At 35.3% G+C, this 23,078-nt stretch overlaps 1 protein-coding gene across 1 annotated transcript in view; it reads right to left on the bottom strand.

The window, feature by feature from the left end:
• The window catches only part of PLXND1 (plexin D1), a 184,086-nt gene that overhangs the window by 42,529 nt on the left and 118,479 nt on the right, over positions 1-23,078 (bottom strand). Inside the window, exons 20-25 of the mRNA XM_070933595.1 lie at positions 21,961-22,075; positions 15,038-15,145; positions 13,474-13,586; positions 11,883-11,990; positions 10,614-10,744; positions 8,372-8,570 (exon numbers count right to left, since the gene is read on the bottom strand). Coding sequence (XP_070789696.1) covers positions 8,372-8,570; positions 10,614-10,744; positions 11,883-11,990; positions 13,474-13,586; positions 15,038-15,145; positions 21,961-22,075 — 774 coding nt within the window. The remainder of the gene's footprint in view (positions 1-8,371; positions 8,571-10,613; positions 10,745-11,882; positions 11,991-13,473; positions 13,587-15,037; positions 15,146-21,960; positions 22,076-23,078) is intronic.

The raw sequence follows: 23,078 nt of genomic DNA on the forward strand, positions 1-23,078 counted from the left end.
TCTCCTCCTATCTCTCCGACCGGTCGCAATCCGTGTTGACAGGGGGGCAGCGGTCGACCCCAAGGCGCCTTGTTTGTGGGGTGCCGCAAGGGTCGGTCCTCTCGCCCCTCCTGTTCAACATTTATGTGAAGCCGCTGGGCGAGATCATCCGTGGTTTTGGGGTGGAGTTCCATCAGTACGCTGATGATACTCAGCTGTACATTTCCACCCCAGACCATCCCAATGATGCCTTGGAAGTGATGTCCCAGTGCCTGGAGGCCGTGCGGGTCTGGATGGGGAGAAACAGGCTTCGACTCAACCCCTCCAAGACCGAGTGGCTGTGGCTGCCGGCGTCCCGGTATAGCCAGCTGACGCCATCGCTGGTTATTGGGGGTGAATCATTGGCCCCCACGGAGAGGGCCCGCAACTTGGGTGTCCTCCTGGATGCGCGGCTGTCTTTAGAAGGGCATATGACAGCCGTGGCCAGGGGGGCTTTTTGTCAGGTTCGCCTGATACGCCAGTTGCGCCCCTTTCTGGATCGGGACTCCCTACGCACGGTCACTCAAGCACTCGTCACTTCTCGTCTGGACTATTGTAACGCTCTCTACATGGGGCTCCCCTTGGGGCATACCCGGAGGCTCCAACTGGTGCAGAATGCGGCTGCGCGGGGGATTATGGGAGCGACGGGGCGCTCCCATGTGACTCCTCTCCTGCGCGAGCTGCATTGGCTTCCGGTGGACTTCCGGGTGCGCTTCAAGGTGTTGGTGATCACCTTTAAAGCGCTCCATGGCTTAGGGCCAGGGTACTTACGGGACCGCCTTCTGCCACCAATAGCCTCCCACCGGCCGGTTCGCTCCCACAGAGAGGGCCTCCTCAGGGTGCCGTCGGCCAGACAATGCTGGCTGACGACCCCCAGGAGGAGAGCCTTCTCTGTGGTGGCACCTACCCTATGGAACAATCTACCCCCAGAGATACGAGTGATCTCCGACCTTCGGATTTTTCGTCGGGCCCTAAAAACTCATTTTTTCCAGTTAGCCGGTCTGTCTTGATTTTAGGGTTAGTTTTAAAATTTTAATATTGATTTTAATTGACAAGTTTTAAATTATGGGCCAAATTTATAAATTATTTTAACTTTATTTTTTAACTGTGATGTTTTGTATAGATGTTTTTATCTTGGCTGTTCACCGCCCTGAGTCCGAAAGGAGAAGGGCGGTATAGAAATTTGAATAAAGTAAAAGTAAAGTAAAAGTCATTGCAGTTGCCTTTTGCTTTACATGATGGATAACTACGATCGACTATTTTGAAAGTTTGCATTATTAGAAAGCTCGTGCTTCAATTTTCTGTTCTGGAACACAAATGGATGGATTGTTTGGGAGGGCATTAATGTAAAACAAATGTGTACATCATGTAATGCTAACTTATGAGGAAAAATGTAAGCAGCAGGAATTTTTTTCACCACACAATTGTTAAGGACCTTTTGCAGCAGCTGTTTCAAATAGATGTTGTGATTAATGGGGATAATTGAAAAACTAAAAACAGATCTAACATCATACATGTCTCATGGCCTAATGTTACAAGAGAGTTAGTTAATATCTGTAAAAAAACAACTTGTATGAGTGGATATGTTTCACAGAAACAAATTACGTACATTTTGAAGATATCTGACTAGCATATTATATATACATATATATTGAACAAATTAAGATGATACCCATAATTTTAAAAAATCATTTCTCTTCTGGAAAGAGGAACAAGCCTTCAACAATTACAAAAAGTTATGATTTATTTTCTGTGATTCTAGAAATCTGCCGAATGGGCTTTTGGAAATTAAAAGTGTGGGTAGAATTAGAAGTTATGGTATCATCAACAGATTGAGTAAAAATCTCATTATGGTCACCACATATAAATGAGCTACTAAACAACGTAATGAAAACATTGTGGAGTTATAGTTCCATAAAACAAAATTGATTTTTGGAAAGTCTATTTTGAATTTTTATTCATTAACACTGCCCTCTTCATGAAAGAGTTTTGGAAACAGATGATAGAAAGCAAATAACTGATGAATCTCTTAGGCATATACCATCAATCAATATGCTGAATTGTCTAATTTCATCAAGAAAGGAACTTTTCTAGTTCGCTATGTCATATATTAAGGAGTGAAGACTGAAAATGGATAAAGTACTTGAAGACAGACCAAGTTTTAGAGTTTTACAGCAAGATATAATGTTGGTTACTGTGATTGTTTATGCCTGATCATTACCATCTTTCCTTAGCAGCTCAACAGAAGATAGGTTTTGCTTTTTACACTGAATTCTTCGCTTAGCTAGAAACTGTAGGGATCCAGAGATCGGAATAGGTACACAGACAATCTGGATAGCTACAACTAAATATCAACCCTAGAACAGAGGACAAAGCCCTTCTTTCAGATATTGGATAAAAGATCCTGCTAAAATAAAAGCAGGGTTGTTTTTTTTAAAAAAATAGACTCACTATAAAATTTGAAAAGTAATTTTTCCTTACAGCAGAATATTTTTTAAGAAAATACTACCACTCACAATTGATATTCAACACAGGTAACAAAATGAATCCCTGCATGCTTGCTGTTCTATTACCCAAAAAACCCAAAAGATAATGATTTTTGAAGAAAAATCTGCTGCTACAATTAGATTAGAGTGAGCACTAAAAAGGAAGGACTTACAAAGATCAATGAGAGTCATATCAATAAATGTTGGCTCACAGAATATTGGAATTGGGTAGTTAAAAATATTATGAGAAAGTGGTAAAAGTCAGAGCTGAAGAAGCTGCTTGGATGAGAAGCAAAACGTTTTCAAAGAAAAACCAGAAAGTCCAGTTGCCTCTTGAAAAAGCAGCTTTGGTAAAAGACAACTTTAATAAGAACATTGGAAAAATATTTATAAATGTATTTATCTAAGATATTCTGATGATCCTAATAGTTTGTGGTCACCACCTCCAACATTCATCTCCAGTTTAGGAGAAACAACTTTTGGATATATCCAGAAGTCTCTCCTAAACTAAATGCAAGGCATTACTCTTTGTCGGAGGTTTGCAATTTTGTTTTCAGTTGCGCTTGACTTCACTTACTAGTTCCAAAGCAATAAGAAATGTCACTGCTTTATAATATTTCCTACACTGCAAATAGCCGGATGATTTACAACTATTCCCAAGTCTGAAAAAGAAACAGATTTGTGATGCTTCAAACACCATTTTAAAATTATTCTTTCTGTGCATCGGATAATCCCTGGTATCTCATCTAGGAGGATTAAAAAGACACTTATTTCAGTTCTTACAAGTAGGTTCAAAATCTACAGATTGCATTCAATTAAAACAGAGGCTTATCAAGACAGCCACATTATTATGCTCTGCTCCAGTTTGTAAGATAGCCAAAATACGGTGGCATAATTTGTTCCATTCAAACAGCCAATCTCGATGCTGCCTCAGAAATAAATCTCTTTAGCAGTGCCATCCCTACAGGTTTAATAGAGACAAGTGAAGGACAGCAATTCATTGCTGAATTTCCTTTCCCACTAGCATTCCTACTTTTACTTGCTAGATCAGAAAAAGCAGGGTCACCCAAGGAGTGAAGGTTGTGTCAGTTGCCCTGGTTAAAGCAAGCAAGCATTTATATTTTGGTAGCAGGGATATAGAAAGACACTGGAAATGGATTGTTGCTTTAATGATATTGATAAAGGCAATAATTTCATATTGCACGGGAGAAGGCAATGGTAAACCATTCCTGTATTGTACTAAGAAAGCCACATGAGCATACAACATAACGTGACTGACAGTGTAGTGCTGCATGATAGGCCTCTCGGGTTGGACTGCATTCACTAAGGAAGTGACTTTTTAAAGAAGACCTGAGGATCCTTTGGAGTACTAATAATATTTATGACGTGACCAGATTAAAACTGTTGTTGCCATGCAGGAAAAGAAAATTCAAGTCTGTAAGATTACCGTGAAACATGGAACTTAAGAACATGGAAAAACACAACATAGTGAAAGAAGAAATGAATTAGTTATGCGCTGATATTTTACATGACTGCAGATTGAAGTGGACTGGAATTGTACACATTAGGTCAGAAGATCATACTCAGGATATGGGAAAAAAAAGGAATGGCAATGCTTTCATACAACAGGAACAGTGCTTGACCACAACGTAGTCAGCGACCAAATAATATAAATCATTCTTCGTGGACGTCTCTTTAAGATGACAAGTTTATGTTTTAACCACTGATGAAGAAGAGGAAGTGATGAGTTTTATAGCCACATTCAGTTTGAAATAAACAGAACGTGCTAGCAAGATTACTTGCTTGAGGTTCATGATTGGCATGCCAAAATTAGAAACTTTAAGGAAGAAAATATAGTTGGGCTGTATGGCCAAGAAAACCAAAATGAAGTAGGGCAATAATTTCTGCCAATGCAGTGATTTCTTCATTGCTAACCCAAAATTAAACAACTAAAACAATGTTTATATACTTTAACAACATCAGATACAGAGAACAGAGAAATCAAATAGAGTATACTATTAATGCAGAGACAGAGTTCAGTGATAATAGCAAAGATGTAGCCTGCGTCTTACTGTCAAACAGAGCACAAATTGCTCATGTGTAGTTTCCAAGTTAAACAAAAGTGGAAGAACAAAGCCAGCCATGTTTCCATGATATGATTTTGAACATATACCCATCATTTTCAAGGAAAACATCAGTAATCAGTTTGGTGTTTCACTGATAGGGAACCAAAGGAATTGTGGAATGAAAACAAATCAGTTGTTAAGGATAAATGTGAAAAGACACTGTCAAAGATTAAAAATAAAAACAGGATAAAATAACTGGATGACTGAAAGCATGGTGGAAATTGCCAAGAAGATAAGCCAAAGCCAAGAAAGACAACAATCTCATGAAGGAACGTAATAAAGAATTCCAGAGGCTGTTAGAAGAAACAAGAATCAGCATTATGACATCTATAAAGATGGTGAGAATGGAAACAGATACAGAACTATCAAGAAAGTCTTCCAAAAGATTTCTGAACTCAGATGGAGTTTCCAATCTCAATTTAGTGTGCTATGTGATGTTAGTGGACAGATAGTATCTGATTTAAAAAAGATGGAAGAGTATATGAAATTCAATACAGTACAGATGTCAACATCCAAGATATTTTAGGAAATATTCCATACTTACAAAAACCTCTAATATTACAAGATGAAGTTAGATCAGCACTCTGGTCATGGATAATACTCTCTCCTCAATTATTCAACCTATATGCTAAGAAGGGTGGGAAGTGTGCTGTAAAATTACTTTTTTCACCACTGTTGTAACTGCAAATGGTTGCTAATTGAGGTAGATACAGTATGTACACTGAGTTTTAGCACAACAAGAACATCAGACAGAAAGATAGCACTGTCTCATCCTTATCAAAATCAATGTTCTTTCAAACTGTCTAGTTTACTAGCAGGCTATTTCATATAGAGCCAATCATACTGCTGTGCAAAATACCAAAAAATTACTCTATTATCACACCTTACATAAAGAATCAATATTTGTGTATAACATCTATCTTTTTCTTTCTTTCTTATAGCTAGGATAATCTCAGATTTAAAAGAAGGGGGGCAGGATGCACAAAAATAGTCCATGATTTAGATTAATGGTTAGGATTTTAAATTATATTTCAGTTTCCTACTACAACCTTTTTTATCTTCTATCATTTCTATGTGCTTCAAATACTTCCTTCAAACAAGTCTCCTGCCCTCATATGATCATAAAATAAGATCTATGGTATTAAAAATGCTAGTCAATGCACAATTCTTTCTTCGCTTGTACTGGAATTAAGGAATTGAAAGAAAAAGAGGCTTGAAAGCTACAGATATTAATTTCTTTTATAAGATACCCTACTCAAATCCCAAAGGATAAAACTTGATTTCCTTCCAGAAAATTATATACTGTTGCTTTATATCCCCCTTCAGGAGATATTAGGCAGTCAGCTTTGGTGGTATCAGATTCCAACTGAGTTCTTTTCTCTCAAGAGAGGTTTCTGCTTTCTTACAATGACTTTATGCAAGATCAGTAGATTTTAGCACCAGTTTTTTTTTAAACCCAACTTGTTTCTTACTTTTCCCCATTCCCAGTTTATTTAACGGCTAATATCAAGCATACAATGGCCTTTTGCACTAAAAACATTGAGTCCCTGATAACATGGGAAGCCCATGTCAGGACTTCTTTTAGTGATTGTAAGTCCTCTCTGGCTGCTACTTTGTATTATTTTTATTTATTTTTACTCTGGTTGCTTTTGTTTTTTGTTGTTTTCATTGTGAGTCATATATATTAAGATGGAGGTAAATAATAATAATTTATTTAATAATAAATAATTAAATAAATTAATACAGGAATAACTTGATTTAAAATTTAAGTTTAGGCCCTCCATGTCTATAATTAAATACTATACATGTTTTCTTTAATGAGGGAATTCTAGATAAATGTATTTTATAGTGTTGGTATTTTGTAATTAGAGCATTTATGCCACAATCTGTGTTAAAGTTAATGTAAAATTAAATGTTTAAACAAAAGAAAGGAATGAGTCAACATTGTGTACATTAAAACTACAGTCCCAGAAACACTTATTTGAGGGAATTAAGCATTGGCATAGATGAATGCTTTACTTTTAAAAGTTTTTTAAAGGTACAATATGTTCTATTTTGTTTCTGTGCGCACACACACACACACACATTCACACAGACACACACTATTCCCTTTGGAAGTAAGGATAATGCAGAAAGTGATAAAAAGTGATAGAAAAAGCTGAAATCAGGCAAAAAATGTACAAGTGAAAAATTTGTACATCTTTGTACATACATTTATGCGAATAAAAATGCTTTCCCATTTCTGGCAACAATTTTCACCCATCCTTGAACCTGTGTAAATAGTTCTTAATATTCTCACACTGTTATGTATTTTTGACTTGGTTATTACTGCATAATAAAATTCAGAGGAATGCAAACATGAAAGGATAACTGTTCAAATATACATATTATTCTGATTTTTAAAAAAATGCAGGCTGGTTCTTATTAACGAATTTTCCCCAGGAAATCAAAATATGTCTGGCATAATTTAGTGGGAAAAACTTGTAAACACACATGTAGAATATTTACCAAATGAAGGATTCCTGAAATAATTTTATAGGAATTAGAGAAATAGCAGAATCCTCAGTGTATGAAAATAGTGGACAATTCGGGTGAGCATGTTAAAAACTTAAGTTACCTCTGAAAAAGATTCTAACCTTAATCCTTCAAAGAACACTAAAACTTGAGAATTTCTTGAAAGCTGATATCTGCTGAGATTATATAGACAATATTTGTAAATTGAGCCCATTACTGAGATTTGCATAAATGGCTACATCTTACACTTGGATTTATTAGGTTAGCCTAGCTATGGAAACACCAGTTAGTAGTGAATAGTTTTAATTAAATTATTTTTACAAAAAATGGAGTGATTCTGAAACAAAATTTGAATAATAAAGAACTGAATATGGAAATTCCATAGCTTCACCAATTAGAAACCTTGTTTTTGTGTAGAAAAGCTAATATTTGCATCTTAAAGATCTAGTAAATATTAAGTTGCCCTACGGAAAGGCCTTTTCTTGGTATGCAAATTACTGTTTTAACTATATTATAATGATAAAATGATCTTCCATGTTTTGCAACATATGAATTCCACCGCAGTGTTGAAAATTATTGCTTGTTGAAATCTTTACTCAAATGCTCAAATACATTGTATTTTTAAATTGCCACAGCTGCTTATATTTTTCTTTGGACTTTTAGCAACTTAATAATTCCTCAGTTTTCTGGGTGGTCCAGGCAGCTCACAACCCCTAAGTCTACATGTCCAAAGATGTTGCTGGGAAGGTTGAGTAATAATGACATATCTAACTTATTTTTTCTTGGGGAGTAATAGAAAACGGCAAGAATACAACAGCCCCTGAATGGAAAACAACTAAAATGCTAAAACAACTAAAAGCTTGCAAATGATATTGATAAATGTGCCAGTAGATACAAGTTGACATATCAGACTAATTTAGTACACTATCTATTCTTGTGATTTGAAGTATCATAATAAGATGATGGAATGTTACTTGTCCTAAATTTAAATTAATCACTTCAGGGTTAAAATTTCTCCAGACCTACGTTTTTGTCTTTTTTAAAGAAAGTGATATTGCTGTCTGTCAGTTTTCATGCTTTGACAACATTGAGTATTAGATAACAATCTAATAGACAACCAGTATTAAAGTGCATAAAATAGAAAACTATATATTGCCAGTCTTCTTTATACACAATCATAAGGATGCCTGCCACAATTAGGGAAGCTTTCACTTCCCAGTTTCTTACTCTGAGGAAGCTGTACATGCAGATGGACATCCAATTGGTCAGCATCTTCTCAACCACAGATTCTGTCCTTCTCAGCATAAGCTTGGGGTTTTTAGAAGCGGAAGCATCAATGAGATCTACCAAGAGGTCCTTCATGATGCTGGTGTAGTACTCCAGTTTCCCATGCAACGCAACAGTAAGCAAGGAGGCCAGATTGCATCTGAAGAAAGAGTTAATGAATAATAACTGAGACTGATAATACCACATGCGATTCATCAATCAACATGAACAGGAATTAAAACCATGGTAACCTTCCAAATTGCTTTCACAAAGCTCCTCAAAAGTGTTGATGTTTCAAGCCATATGTATCACAGCTGTGCATAATCACATTGTATTATGCCACCCTTTGACAGAAATGGATGCCAATCGTTACAAGAAAAAAGGAGATAATAATAGAGAAGGTTAACACCTGCAAGTTGAGCTACAGCACGGCAATGTTTTTAAAGCAAGACAAGAACAGCAGGAGCATTTGATTTCTAAGGAAAGATATATTTCATTGCAGATACAGCCCTTGAGAGTCCTGGCTACTTGTTCAGATCTACATTAATAATAAAAATGGAAATGGTTCAGGGAATGGTCCTTCTACTTAGCTCCTTTTGAATCCCCCACTACTTTTTTTAGTATAAGATAATATAACATCACCATCTGTCATTCAGCCATTTCTAAATTTGAGCATCCACAAGAAATTTTCTGTACTATCAATTTTCCGTTTGGTTCAAAATCTGAGCATCTGTGATGTTGTGGGTATTGAATGGTTCTTCTCACAAAAGTTGGCAAGCCATATATGCTCAACTTGTTACCATCAAGGCTGCTCCCCAAGTGTGTGTCTAAAAGTTAGTGAGGCAAGGCAAACTAACACTCATATTCCCCCCCCCATTTCACAGATTGCAGGGGCATTAGGTAAAAAGGCCAAAAGGTTGATGTGGGATATAGACTGCCAAAGTTCTCCCTGGAATAACAAGAGAATCAGAGATTGCCCACAAATACTCTGGGCTGCTGATTTTTGTGAGTAACTGGCAGAAATAGATATTTCTGCAGTCTCTTGTGATCACCTGGGAGTTAGGGGTTCCATCAAGCTGTGAATCAGCCTTTCATGGCCTCAGGGTTCAACCAAACTTAATATTTTAAATCACTTTTTGTTTCTTTAAGATTGAAATCCTTTGGAATCACAAATCTGCTGGTTGAGGTTCTCTTCAATTCATTTAAAAAGAAAGAAAACTACATGCTTTCAGCTTTGTAAGTCTTTCTTTTTTTTTTCCTTTGCTATTTTTTTTGCAATCTACAGCAAAAGGATGATTTTAGAATTGCCTTTGAAAAGTTTTTAAATGCTAAGGCTTTGTGATTAAGGAAAGATTTGAAGTTAATTAGAAAGATGCTCTTGGGTAGGAAAAAAAAATCTGTCTTGTTTACATTTCAAACTCAAGACAAGATTTTGAAGGTCAATTACTATGGAACAAGATGGCTACTTTAAATGAAACATTTGGTCTGTGAAGTGCTTGAGCTTTTTAACACTTTACTTCAGTTCTTACTGAAGATGAACAAATTTGTCTGAAGATTACCAAAATGGACTTGAAGATGGAATTAAAAACTACAACCCAATTTTACAAATGTTTTTACGGTGATTGTTAAGTGAATCACACAGCTGTAAGTTAGATTCCATTCTCCCAAACAGGTCTTTTTTGCCATAAATCAGCAAAAAAAAAAAAAAAAAAAAAAAGCTGCAAATTGTGGTCACATGATTGTAAGACATTGCAACAAATTGAAATATAAATCTTTTGCCAAGCACCTGAAATGCAGTCATGCACCCTGTCTGTGTGTGTCATTTTATGATGGCCAGAAGGTTGTAAAGTAACTTTCTGAACAGAATCTTGTAACTCAGGACAATCACTAAACACCTGGTTGTATATTGAGGATTACCTGTATAGTTACAAATATTTTTGTTATGTAACATTCATAACTAGCACTATGCTCCAGTTTATTAAATAATTAAATAAAACATTTTTCTATAAGCACAAATACTAGGTTTAAAAAAACAGAGAACAGTACAGAAAACAGAAAAAACATTCTATTTTTCAGAAAGCTTTTTCAATGAAAAAAAAAAAACCCAGTATAGACTCATCTAATTTTTCAGAATAACAGCTGTAGCCAGCTTGAATTAAATTTGTGTTATCTTACGTTAGCTTAAGATTTCAAAGAGTCATACCTGTCTCGTACAGCAAAATCCTTTTGCTGCTCAAGAGCATGGACAAACACAATGAGAAAGTGCTTGTTGTTAAGTAAGGTGGAGAACAATGCAATTCCTTCTTCCATATTTGGTCTACAGTTTTCAGGAATCTAAGGAAAAATCAGCAATCTGGATAAAACCTGAATGCTTCATATTTTTCTTTTATCACATAATGTACAAAATAAACCTGCCAATAACCACACTGAAACCAATATTAAGACATGACACCCTAGTATGCAAACAAAGGAAATTAATATTGGATTTCCTATTATGAGCCTAATTAATCAGATACGTATATTATCTGATTTTTAAACTAGATGTTTGAACTCTATTATGTCAAAGCTCCTCCAATTTAGTCAGAACCCTTTTAACGGTAAATCTAATAGCGATTTCATTATGATTCATAGAAAAAGTAGACTATTCTCTGGCTTTACCTTAAAGAAAAGAAAGCAGCAATAGAATTCCTTGCATTGCATTCACACACTTTTTAAAAAGTTAAACTTGAATCACTAAGCACTATTTTTAGAGTAATGGAAGTAGTAACCATGTGGGCTTATATCAGACTGAATTCTTTGGCTAAAATGAATTACTTGAGACATTATGGACAAGTACTACAGATGTAAAGAATGCAAATAAATCAGTGATATTAACTAATCTCTTCAGTAATAAGTCAAAAACTGAATATACAGTAGCTATATTCACACTATATCATGTATTTTCACAAACATTTAATATGTTCTAATTCTGTACAAGTCATAAAGAGATTTCGCCAGTTTCTTCTATTTCCTTGAGAAGAAACTAGCTACTCTGTTTTTTTTCTTTTCCACTCTCCCAAATATATCGTATTCTTAAGCACTCATAATAAAATGAGCTAATAAGTACTATGGTGGGTATAGTGCCCTGTTTCCCCTAAAATAAGACATCCCCTGATAATAAGCCCAATTGGGCTTTTGATCGCATGGGCTAAAACAAGCCCCCCCAAATAAGCCCTCCCCGAGAATAAGCCCTCCCTGAAAATATTTTAAAGCATGCACAGCCGCCATTTCCTCTGGTTAGGGTTAGTGAGACAGAGATGGAAATCAGGTATGATGGCAAGAGGAGACCCATCTTGCTCCATGTACCCAAAATAATAAGACATCCCCCAAAATAAGGCCAAGCACTTATTTCGGGGTTCAAAAAAATATTAGACAGGGTCTTATTTTCAGGGAAACATGGTAGTTAAACTGGATTTACCAAAGAATTACATACTTTCCATTCCCCCAACAATAATGGGTGAGTTTCTTGGATTTGAGACCCCATCTGGGAATTGAGGTGCTGGGAAGGCAGTATGTATCGCTCCTCATAGAGAGAAGAACACTAGGAAAAATAAACAGAGGAAGCAAGAATTTTAGCAAAAAAAGCGGCATAGTTTAATTCTTCATGTCTTTGCTAAATTGTATGTTACTAGAGCATTACTATTTGACAGCTATAAGAAGATGTCATGACATGAGACCTCTCATTAGAAAAAAAAATAGCAATAGCACTTAGAGTTATATGCTGCTTCATACTGCTTTAATCTTTAATTTAAATCTCTAAGCGGTTTACAGGGTCAGCCTAATGTCCCCAACAATCTCATTTTACTGACCTCTGAAGGATGGAAGGCTGAGTCAACCTTGAGCCGGCCAGGATCGAATTCCTGGCTGTATGCAGAGTTTGCAATAGTAATATCACTTAGACTTATATACCGCTTCATAGTGCTTTTACAGCCCTCTCTAAGTGGTTTACAGTGTCAGTATATTGCCCCCAACAATCTGGGTCCTCATTTTACCCACCTTGGAAGGCTGAGTCAACCTTGAGCCTGGTGAGATCTGAATTGCTGAACTGCAGCTAGCAGTCAGTTGAAGTAGCCTGCAGTATTGCACTGTAACCACTGCGCCACCTTGGCTCGTTAGCCTGAAAAATTGCATTATAACTGCCACCACGGCTCTTTATATAAGTTTATCAATAACTTTATGTGCCTTATGGAACCTTTAAACTCCTGGCTGCAGATTTCTGAATGAACAAATAGAACAACTTTTGACAAGCCACGCTTTGGAAAAGCAAAGCTCTCACAATATTGAGATCATGAACTCAATCGTCCAACATTCAGGCTTCCCCAGCAAAGAGAGAATTATTCAGAATAAATCCACAAACAGTGGCTTTGGAATATCTGCACTATTGTACCTTAAAAAAGACTAAAAGAATAGAACTGATTTATTCTTCTACATTTGTAGAATTGCTTAAAGTTTGAGTGATCTGGAGGAAAAAATAACTTTTTGTATTTTGCATTCAGAATATCTTTGGATAGAATGTAGTTGCTTATATTTTATCTGCTTTCATTTATTCTGCTTCTAAAATTAAAGTTTCCAAAAATGTGGGGGAAACAACTGGTCTATAAAGTGGGAATAGAGAAGTCCCACCAAAAGATATAAGTCTACAGTTTCTCACAGATGTCCATTTTTAAAGAAGTGTTCATCAGATACTTGCCATACATTTTAGTAATTTTCTAAAGCTAAAAGTGGTAAAGTCTGCTTTGTGAAAAATTAATATACTTTTTTTGTGTACTGTGTATCAGAATGATACATATTTATAGCATTCACACCCCTGACAGACGGCTTGACAAAAACTGACACATATATGCATAAATACATAGAGCTTAAAATCATCAAAAATGACAATTTATAATGTATGGTTAGATTTTTAAAACTTGTTTATAATCTGAAAATAAAGATTTGCAAGTTGTACGCTACTCAGAGTGAGCTAAATAAAGTGGCATATAAGACCTATACATAAATAATAGTAGTATGCTACTTTGTCTTACTTTGGGAAAGAAAGTGCGAGTCACAAAGTATTTATATTCAAGAAATGGAATTCCTTGGCTGCGATTTAACTCCTTGGTAAGATCTGTCATATCTGTCTGAAGTTCAGCAAAACCTGATTGAAGGAAACCATAATGAAGAGAATAAGCCACTTTCATTCAATGTATAACTTGTTCTGAATATACCAACAGTGTATTATTCTACCTAATCTGTAGCAAATTTTTCATGTTAATTATCTCCCAAACAAAATCCCTTTATATCTAGGCAGATTAATGGGCTAAGACTTTTTTATAGTCTTCTGCCATCAACAATAATGCTAGTTATGCTAGTTTAACTCTTTTTATCAGTGGATTCTACAGAATATAAATGTCCCAAAATAACTAAAAGTTTAAGTCATACACAAGGTAGCTAGCATTGGCTTTAGTATCATTGTTCTGAAAAACACCCAATAAAGATAAATATTCTTTTGATTGTTTATCGATTTATAATGCCAATGAACAAATTTTTCAATTTAGGCTGTGCCTTATCAAAATAGCCAAATTCAAGTTCACAAATATAGCCAGCTAAATAGAAATTTTGAGGATGTACAATTTCAGTTTCTCTTCTCTCAAAATAATATAGTTTCACACTTTCCAAAGAAAACTGCATTTTGCAGTTCTCCAAAAATCTGATTTCAGTCACAAGACTAAATGTCATAGGTTTCTGGTTTTTTTATGTCAGCTAACTTTCTGCAATTTATTTATTTGTTAAATTTATTTGTTTTCTGTCTCGCTATAGGGTTACTCTAAAAGTAAATGTTTCCCTTTTTCAGTTGTGTCGGACTCTAGGGGGGCAGTGCTCATCTCTATTTGTTAGCCGAGGGAACCAGCATTGTCTGAAGACATTTCCATGGTTATTTGACCATCATGACTGTACGCTGAGGTACACGCAACACTGTTACCTTCCCACTTAAGTGGTACCTCTTTATGTACTCGCATTTTCATGCTTTTGAATTGCTAATTGGGCAGGAGGTGGGGCAAGTAATGGGAGCTCATCCTGTTGTACAGCACTTGGGTGTCAAAACCTGGGTTGTCAGCTTTTCAGAGCACAACGAGAATACATCAAAGTGATAACCAAAAAGATGGGTGGAGGGTAGAGAGCAAGGGGGGAGGAGAGGTGTAGTTTGCCATCAATCCACCAGCCACCTCCAGTGTGGAACTCCCCCATTTAATCCCAGCCAAATGGCAAACCCAATTCTTCAGGCTCTCACGGAAGGATAGGAGGGTGAGGGCAGATCTTACCCTAGAGGTAAGATGTTCTAAAGGCCGGGTGCTGCAGCAGAGAAGGCCCTTCTTCTGGATCCTGATAGTTGGAATTCTTTGACCAATGAGATCCAAAGTAGGCCTTCCCTGCTGGCCCAAGTAAAATGGGTTTGTCCTAGCAGGATGACCTATACCATTAAGGACTTTAAAGGTCATAACCCAGACCTAAATGATCATATACACAAATTTTATTTCGAGCATTCCAGAAGACAAAGTTCTTTGCTATCAATGGACTCCTCTGTTCTGCCCAAGTACAGACTCTTACCTTTACGGATTTCTTCCCGAATCTGGGACTCCATCTCTTCCATCTGCAGCAGAGTTTTTTGCCAATAACGCTCTGCTCGTCGGCTTTTGGTGCAAAACACAAACAGCGCTGGAAAACAGAATGGGAAAAAGTGACCCCAAAGCCAAAATAACAACTGAATGTTTTGTATTAAATTAGCACTGGATTTATGATTATTTGTTAACAAAAAGTACACATAATATAATCTACTATTCCAGAAGCTGCTGCTATAATAGCTTTCCAATCAATTGGAAAGACAAACAATTATCAGAGCTGGGTTTGAGATTTAGTCCATTGAGTTGTGTATCAAAAGATGTTTCCAGAGGATTAGGAAGTTCAATTGTTCTTCCTACAGAAGACACCAGTTGTGATATTTTAGAAAATACCAAACACCAGAGGAATATACCTGTATTTAGATGTCAATATGTATTAAATGTATTAAATATTAGCTGAATATTAGTTAAGTATTAGCTGAAATAAGGCTAAACTGTTCCCTGGAAGTACTAGTAGTGAAACTAGACTTTAAACATTCTGGACATATACTTTAGTGTGAAAGCAGGAATAATAAATAATAAATTCTCTTTAATTGGACAAATTAAAGACAACTGAAAACAGGGCTGTCAGAAGAGCAGGTGGCTAGAAACTGTCGCTGATGACACAAGCAATAACTTATAGCAAGCAATTACTGATAGGCCATCCTGGAGAAACTATGTCTGATGGATCAAAAAGTTTCAGAAAAGACTGAATGACAACACCCATTGTCAAATGTATCACCCATTTAATTTAACCCATTTAATTTACATAATAAACTACTGAACTATGAAGTACATGGATAATCCATGCATCTGCAAATATTAAATGTGCCATTTATTTAATATTATTTTGTTATTATTTAGATCTTCAAATGCCATAAAATAAAATATTAAAATAAAATCAAAAGCTACAATTTTAATAAAATAAATGAAAGTCAGGGGTTTTTTTTTGCAACTCCCCCCCCAAACCCTAAAAGACTTGGAAGAGAAGATGTTTGCTTAACACCAGATGACCTCTCATTGAATCCCAAATGAGTATCTTAATTTACATAATAAACAACTGAACTATGAAGTACATGGGTAATCCATGCATCTGCAAATATTAAATGTGTCATTTATTTATTATTTTGTTATTATTTATATCTCCAAATGCCATAAAATAAAATATTAAAATAAAATCAAAAGCTACAATTTTAATAAAATAAATGAAAGTCAGGGTTTTTTTTTGCAAACCCCCCCGCCCAAAACTCTAAAAAGACTTGGAAGATGAGTAGGTGTTTGCTTAACACCAGATGACCTCTCATTGAATCCCAAATGAGTATCTCTTACAAGATCACTCCAAACCAGGACTGAAAAGTTCTCTCTCTGTTATTCACTAACAAATCAGATAATAAGGAGCTAAGAGAAGTTTTGGGAAGCAGTTCAAAATATGAAGAGGTATAGATGAAAATAGGTGTTTTTCCCAAGAACTTTCCCCCAAGCTTGAAGGGACTTAAAAAAATTGTACTATGGATTTGAAATGGATCTAAAAACAACAGAAAATCTTGTATCAATTAAGAGGTATCTTATTGCGTGCAATCGCATTTATTTTATTAAATCTCTGCACAGTCACAATGCCAAACTATAAAGGTAAAGGTAAAGGTTTCCCTCGCACATATGTGCTAGTCGTTCCCGACTCTAGGGGGTGGTGCACATCCGTTTCAAAGTCAAAGAACCTGCGCTGTCCGAAGACGTCTCCGTGATCATGTGGCCAGCATGACTAAATGCCAAAGGCACACAGAATGCTGTTACCTTCCCACCAAAGATGGTCCCTATTTTTCTAATTGCATTTTTTACGTGCTTTCGAACTTCTAGGTTGGCAGAAGCTGGCACAAGTAACAGGAGCTCACCCCATTATGCGGCACTAGGGATTTGAACTGCTGAACTGCCGACCTTCTGATCGACAAGCTCAGCATCTTAGCTACTGAGCCACCACGTCCCTTTCGTGCCAAACTATACCTTAACACAAAAGTAGGCAACTTATTTATTTTATCATCCTGAACCAATATCTCCAACTGATCTAGTAAGGATCTTTGTGAAGGATCCCATCAGTTGTATTTCAATGCCATCTGAAACCATACATGCTCCCTAGTTTAGCACTACCAGCATAAATTTAAATGCTACTTCTTCCTTTCTTCTCTTAGAATGAGAGTGGAAGCTTCTGCTACCATTTTCAACTATTTATGACTGATTTTTCCAAACCAAGGCTAATAGTTAGGTCTGGTATACTGAAACAAGCACTAGTTGCAAATAAAAATTAAGGATAAGAAAATATAAAGTATATTGAAGAAAATATAAGATTAAATATATGCTTCCTTGAGTCAAGTTTGACTCCTGGTTACTATATGTTTACACCAAGGGTGAAATGCTCTGAAGTCTGCTACTGGTTTGCTTCACATACGCATGCACGCTTTGTGCACATGCACACTGCAGGCGTTAAGAAGCCTTTTCTGAGTCTGCAAAGGTAAGTAGAACAGCGAGGGGGGGGAAACAGCTGTGCCGCGCAATTTAGATTCACTAGAAAGCAGGATTTCCTGCTTTCTAGCGAATATAAATTGCGCGGCACAGCTGATTGTCGCACAGCTGATGGTTGAAACTTTTTTTTTTTTTTTACTTTTTAAAGCATTTTTTTACTACTGGTCCCAGTGATCTGGTAGTAAAAAAATGCTTAAAAAGTTTTTTAAAAAGAGTTTCAACGATCAGCTGTGCGACAATCAGCTGTGCTGCGTGATCGTCAGAACTTTTTTTTACTTTTTTAAACCATTTTTTTTACTACCGGTTCGGGCAAACTGGTAGCATTTTGGGAGAACTGGCCCGAATCAGTAGCATTTCACTCCTGGTTTACACACGTGTTGTTCACATGCATCATTCTAGAATACACTGTTTTCTTCTGAGATATTTTTCAATCTTGCTAGTGCACGTGAAATTTCCTAGTGAATGTTAAAGACAATTTCTCATTCAAGCATTAAAAAAAAAAATCAGTGTATGACAGTAGAAGCTAATGTTTACTGTCACCTCCTTGCAATCAGAACAGAGGGGGGAAAAGCAGATTACATGAATCTACTGCTTATACTCTTTAAGTTACATGTAAATTGATCTAATGATGTGAACATCTGATAAAACCTCTCAGAACCTATCTTTGTATTAATTCTGGCACAATATTAACTATTTTGGCACAGAAAAATATTAACATTATAATCAGGCTCATTAATATGTATCCTGCAGCAAAACTTGGCAGAATTTAACAGCACATTGCAATATGCAAGACAAATTTATGCCCAGAATGAATGACTAAAAACAATGAAATGAGAAAGTTAAATATAATTTTAATTAGCAGATTATTATTTAGTAAAAATACAATAAAAATAAATTGTATTTATATTTGCTTAACAAATTTCTATAAGTTTTATGAATAGCTTTGTCTTGTGGGGCAGAAAAGCAAGTTATAAACTAAATAAACAAAGATAATATTAATTGTATATAATTAAAACAACTAGAAATCGTAATTGTAAAATAACTATCTTATTAAGTATATGCATGGATTTTATATAAGGATTTATTGAAAACCAATCCGATCCGCTTAATAGATTTAAATCTTTGTAATGTAGTATATCTTGGTAGCTTTGTACCAAGAAATAAAAACTTTCTTTTGCAACCTTGCAATATATAGTATATACTTTCAAGTCAGTTGGATGTAGGAAACAGTATACAGGCAGTTCTCGATCTATGACCATTTGGTCAGCAATAGTTATGAAAAGTTATATAATAGTTATGATAGCACTGAATAAACAGTGGTTATAATCAGTCCTTGGAGTTCTGGCTGTCCAGCCCACATGTTGTCATGTGATTGTGATCTGAGTGCTTGGCAACCTGTTTGTACTTATGATCGATTGCCAACTGCCCCAGGATCACCTGATTGATATTTACAATCTTTTCTGTTGGTTTCCCTAAAAAGTCTGGGTAGCTTTGAGTGCTAGTCATACACTCTCAGCTCAGAAAGAGGCAAGGGCAAACCACTTCCATGGCCAAGAAAACTGCAGGGACATGTCTGTACAGTCACCGCTGATTCGGAGTCACAAAATAAATATTTTTTTAAAAAAATGATAAAAAGCATAAATTAACAAATGATATGGAAGAAAAGCAGATGCCACTCTTAAAATAAAAGAAAGGGGGAAAATATAGCAGATCTGAATAAAGGGGATATGATCTCAAGAAGTGGACTTGAATAGATATGACAAAGTATATTATACAAAGGTAATTTTAAATATGAATTAAAGAGATAAAATTTATGTCAGAAAGTATAAATTGATGTGATTTAGGTTGTGCTTGCACATTAAAAGTAGGAATCTCTAGGTTGATGATAGGTATATGTTATGCTTCACAGAATGGCAGTGTTGGAAGAACCAAAGATAATTTAGGGAAAAGCAGAGTTTGTTTGTTTGTTTGTTCATTAATTCATTCTTTCATTCAATTTATATCTGTCCATCACATTCTGGAGGCAACTCTAGACAGTTTACAATCATTAAAAACAATGAAAAATTAAAGCAATAAATATTAACATTAATTTAGTTATGTTTTGAATGTTCTTAAAAGAGCATAAAAGATCTCTGTTTTTCCATAACTTATAAATGGCAAAATAAAAATAAAAATGATATATATCTAAAAGCATGATTGATTTGGTTTGTTTATGATGAAACTCTGAGAAAATTAATGAGTGCTAAAAAAGATAATGAGATGTTCTGATTGAAGGAAAGGCCATTTTGGAAGTGTTAAGGTAGATCATAGGAAGAAAAATATGAGGAAAAAGAAAGTTAAAAACAAGAATGAAATAATAGAGAGAAAATACATATCCTGTTTGAAAAAGAATTATAAAATAGATTAATCTCCTAACAAAATGAACAAAAAGTAGACCCAAGGAAAGATGGCGTGGATATTGCTTGGATGAGTGAAAAGTTCTCTGTTACAGAATGCACTGAAAACTGCAACTGCACTGATAGAAAATTTGGAAAAGGATGTCTGGTCAAATGATAACAGACTAAGTAGCTGTGGAGAACAATAAATACATATAAAGAATGTATATATACAGGAACAATGCTGCAAAAATGAGCATGTTAGAAAAACTTTATACAATGGCCAGGCTGAGAAAAGTATAATGCCAAAGAATGTTAAAAAGCGTAAGGAACGATAAGGTTATAGAGAAAGAAAAAATGCAATGATTCTGACATGAATAAAAATTGTTTTGCAAATGGTGAAAAGGCTAAACAAGGAGCCCGCAGCAGAATGGATGATATTAAGAATTAAAAGTGAGAATTAAACATTAGTGAGCCAAGGAACATTTTAGACATTTTATCCGAATGATAATGATATGTTAATGAATGGAATTAATGAAACACTAAAATCCCATAAAAAATGGATGAAAATGAAATCATATATGCTATTAGAATGTTTAAAAATAGTAATGCTGAGGTATAAATTCAAGCCATATAATAGAATCCCGATTAAGATAGCATGCAGATAGCCAACATTTGGGAAGTGTGAAAACTAGATTTTTGCATTTAGCAGAAATGTATGAATGGCTGTTTATTGTATGTTTGTTGGCCTAGAGAAAGCATCTGATAAAGCAAAGAAACTTAATTGATAATGACTTTTTCTGCAATTATAGAGTTAAAGCTTGGTTGTTGAATACAATAAGAGTGATAGGTGATAGAAATAATGCATATATCAAAATAAATGAATTTGTGTACCTAGAAATGTTTCCTAAAGATGGGGAAATGGTTGAAGAAATATTAAGATGTACAAATTACACTACAAAAGTGATAGGTAATATGTGATTATCTTTGAGAAATGAATATTTGTTGAAAGAAGTAAAAATGGTTGTGTATCAGATTGTGGCTCTATTCACTTTGTTATATGGAAATTAGAATTGGATATGTCAGGAGGAACATAAAAGTTGAATAAGGTACTTAGGCAACATGTGTGGTAAAATGAGAAGAGTCAAGAATGAATGGGTGTTGAATGAATGTGGAATGAATAAACAGTGAGAGATGAATGTTAAGATAGCATGTTGCTAGAAAGAGAAAGAAGACTGTATTGGGAAATAAAGTATATGAAAGAAGAATGAATGGATAAAAAATAAAGTGAGAGACTGAGAAAAAGGGTAGGTGGATTAGGCAATATACTCAAAAAGAAAATACAGAGAAGCTTAAAAAAACAAAAGGCCTGTAAGAAGTGATATATGGACAGGGTAGAACCAAAGATGGTTTGCAAGGATAGAAATATATGGAGTGATATAATTCATTTTTCATGTTTCTTGGCAAGGTATGATGTTCCATTTCCACAATAAATATTATTATATTGAAATATCGGTATTTAATTTAAATTTGTACAGGAGTAGACAGCTGATATTCTACATGCCGTTCACAAGATTATTTTCTGCATGTTCCAGAGGCACCAAATAATTGTCAAATCTTAATAGTTTAATTTCCTGCCACTTTAAATGATGAAATGACACAGTTATGGTGTATTTAGAGTCTGGACGTATCAGTCGAGAAAAAGGGAAAAACAAGAGACTTCCATACTGAAATGGAGAAGAAATCTACAAAGTTGAGTTCTGCTCACATGTACGATGCGCATGTCCAGCAGCATGTGCCTTCTAAGGTCAACATCTTTTAAAAATCCTTAAATCCCAAAAATAATTACTGAAAAAGTGGTCATCCCATAAATGTTGCCCACCCAATCTCCTATTAAGGTAAGTACATTATTTTATTGATATTAACAATTTCAGTGTGTTGAAAATGCATGCTTAACACACTTGGAGTCAGTATGGTTTCTTACCTACAATAGAGAACAGGAGTAAGATGCTACAGATGACTATTGAAACTGTGATAGCTGTTTCACTTCCTCCAAGATGCAACATAGCAATTGTTTGATTGAATTTCCCAACTTGGATCTAAGAAAGAACAGAGAGAAGCTATCGCCCACTTATTTAATGAAAAGAAAGAAGAAATAAAGAAATCACATTATAAGGGAAAGATGCTTGACACGAATGCCTGAACTTAGCAAAGTACATAGTTTCTAATTTTGCAATAATCACAATAATGTAACTTAATAGCAAGACTTATTTTGATTAGCATTTCCAGATCTGACAACTGTTATCACAGACCTGTGTATATGTACAAAGAATAATGAGCTTGGGGATAACGGATCCTCAGGCAGATTGGCAAAAAAATGGAAACAGCTGCACAGAGGTTACATGATAATACTATTAGGATATAAAGTAAAAGAGTAAAGTTAATATTCCTGATCAGCAAAGAATCCTTGTAGAAAGTATGTCAATTTCTTTAGGGTTTTTTTTTCCTGCTCTGTTTATTTTTAAAAGTATAGGTACCTTTTCAGGAACTGTTTGTATCCCAAATATGAATATATCTATAAAGTAACTTACATGCTTTCAGCAAGTTTTAGTTTACTTTGAAGTTTATCCACTGCATTTCCAAAGGTGCTTTTTCAGGAGGCAACTGGACTTCCTTGTTTTTCCTTCTGAAGACGTTTCGCTTCTCATCCAAGAAGCTTCTTCAGCTCTGACAGGATAATGGGGAATGGAAGGATCCCCACTATCCTGACAGAGCTGAAGAAGCTTGTTGGATGAGAAGCGAAACATCTTCAAAAGAAAAAAACAAGAAAGTTCAGTTGCCTCCTGAAAAAGCACCTTTGGGACAACCATGACCTGGATGACTGAGAATCTCTACAGACTTATTACATTTCCAAATTAAAATAATAACCATTATTACTACAAATGATTTTTAATTTCTTATTTAATTTGTTCGTTATAACACTCCCCTGTAGTAGACCTTGGATGGTTTATAAAATCTAATACAAGTTACAACAATTAAAAACGTAAGCAAAACAAGACATCCTGTATTACAACAGCTAGTGTAAAACACACATATCCCTAT

This window comes from Pituophis catenifer, unplaced genomic scaffold (genome assembly GCF_029215685.1).
Source record: "Pituophis catenifer annectens isolate HBS135680 unplaced genomic scaffold, rPitCat1.0.hap2 SCAF_2, whole genome shotgun sequence".
In the NCBI taxonomy this organism is placed as follows: Eukaryota; Metazoa; Chordata; class Lepidosauria; order Squamata; family Colubridae; genus Pituophis; species Pituophis catenifer.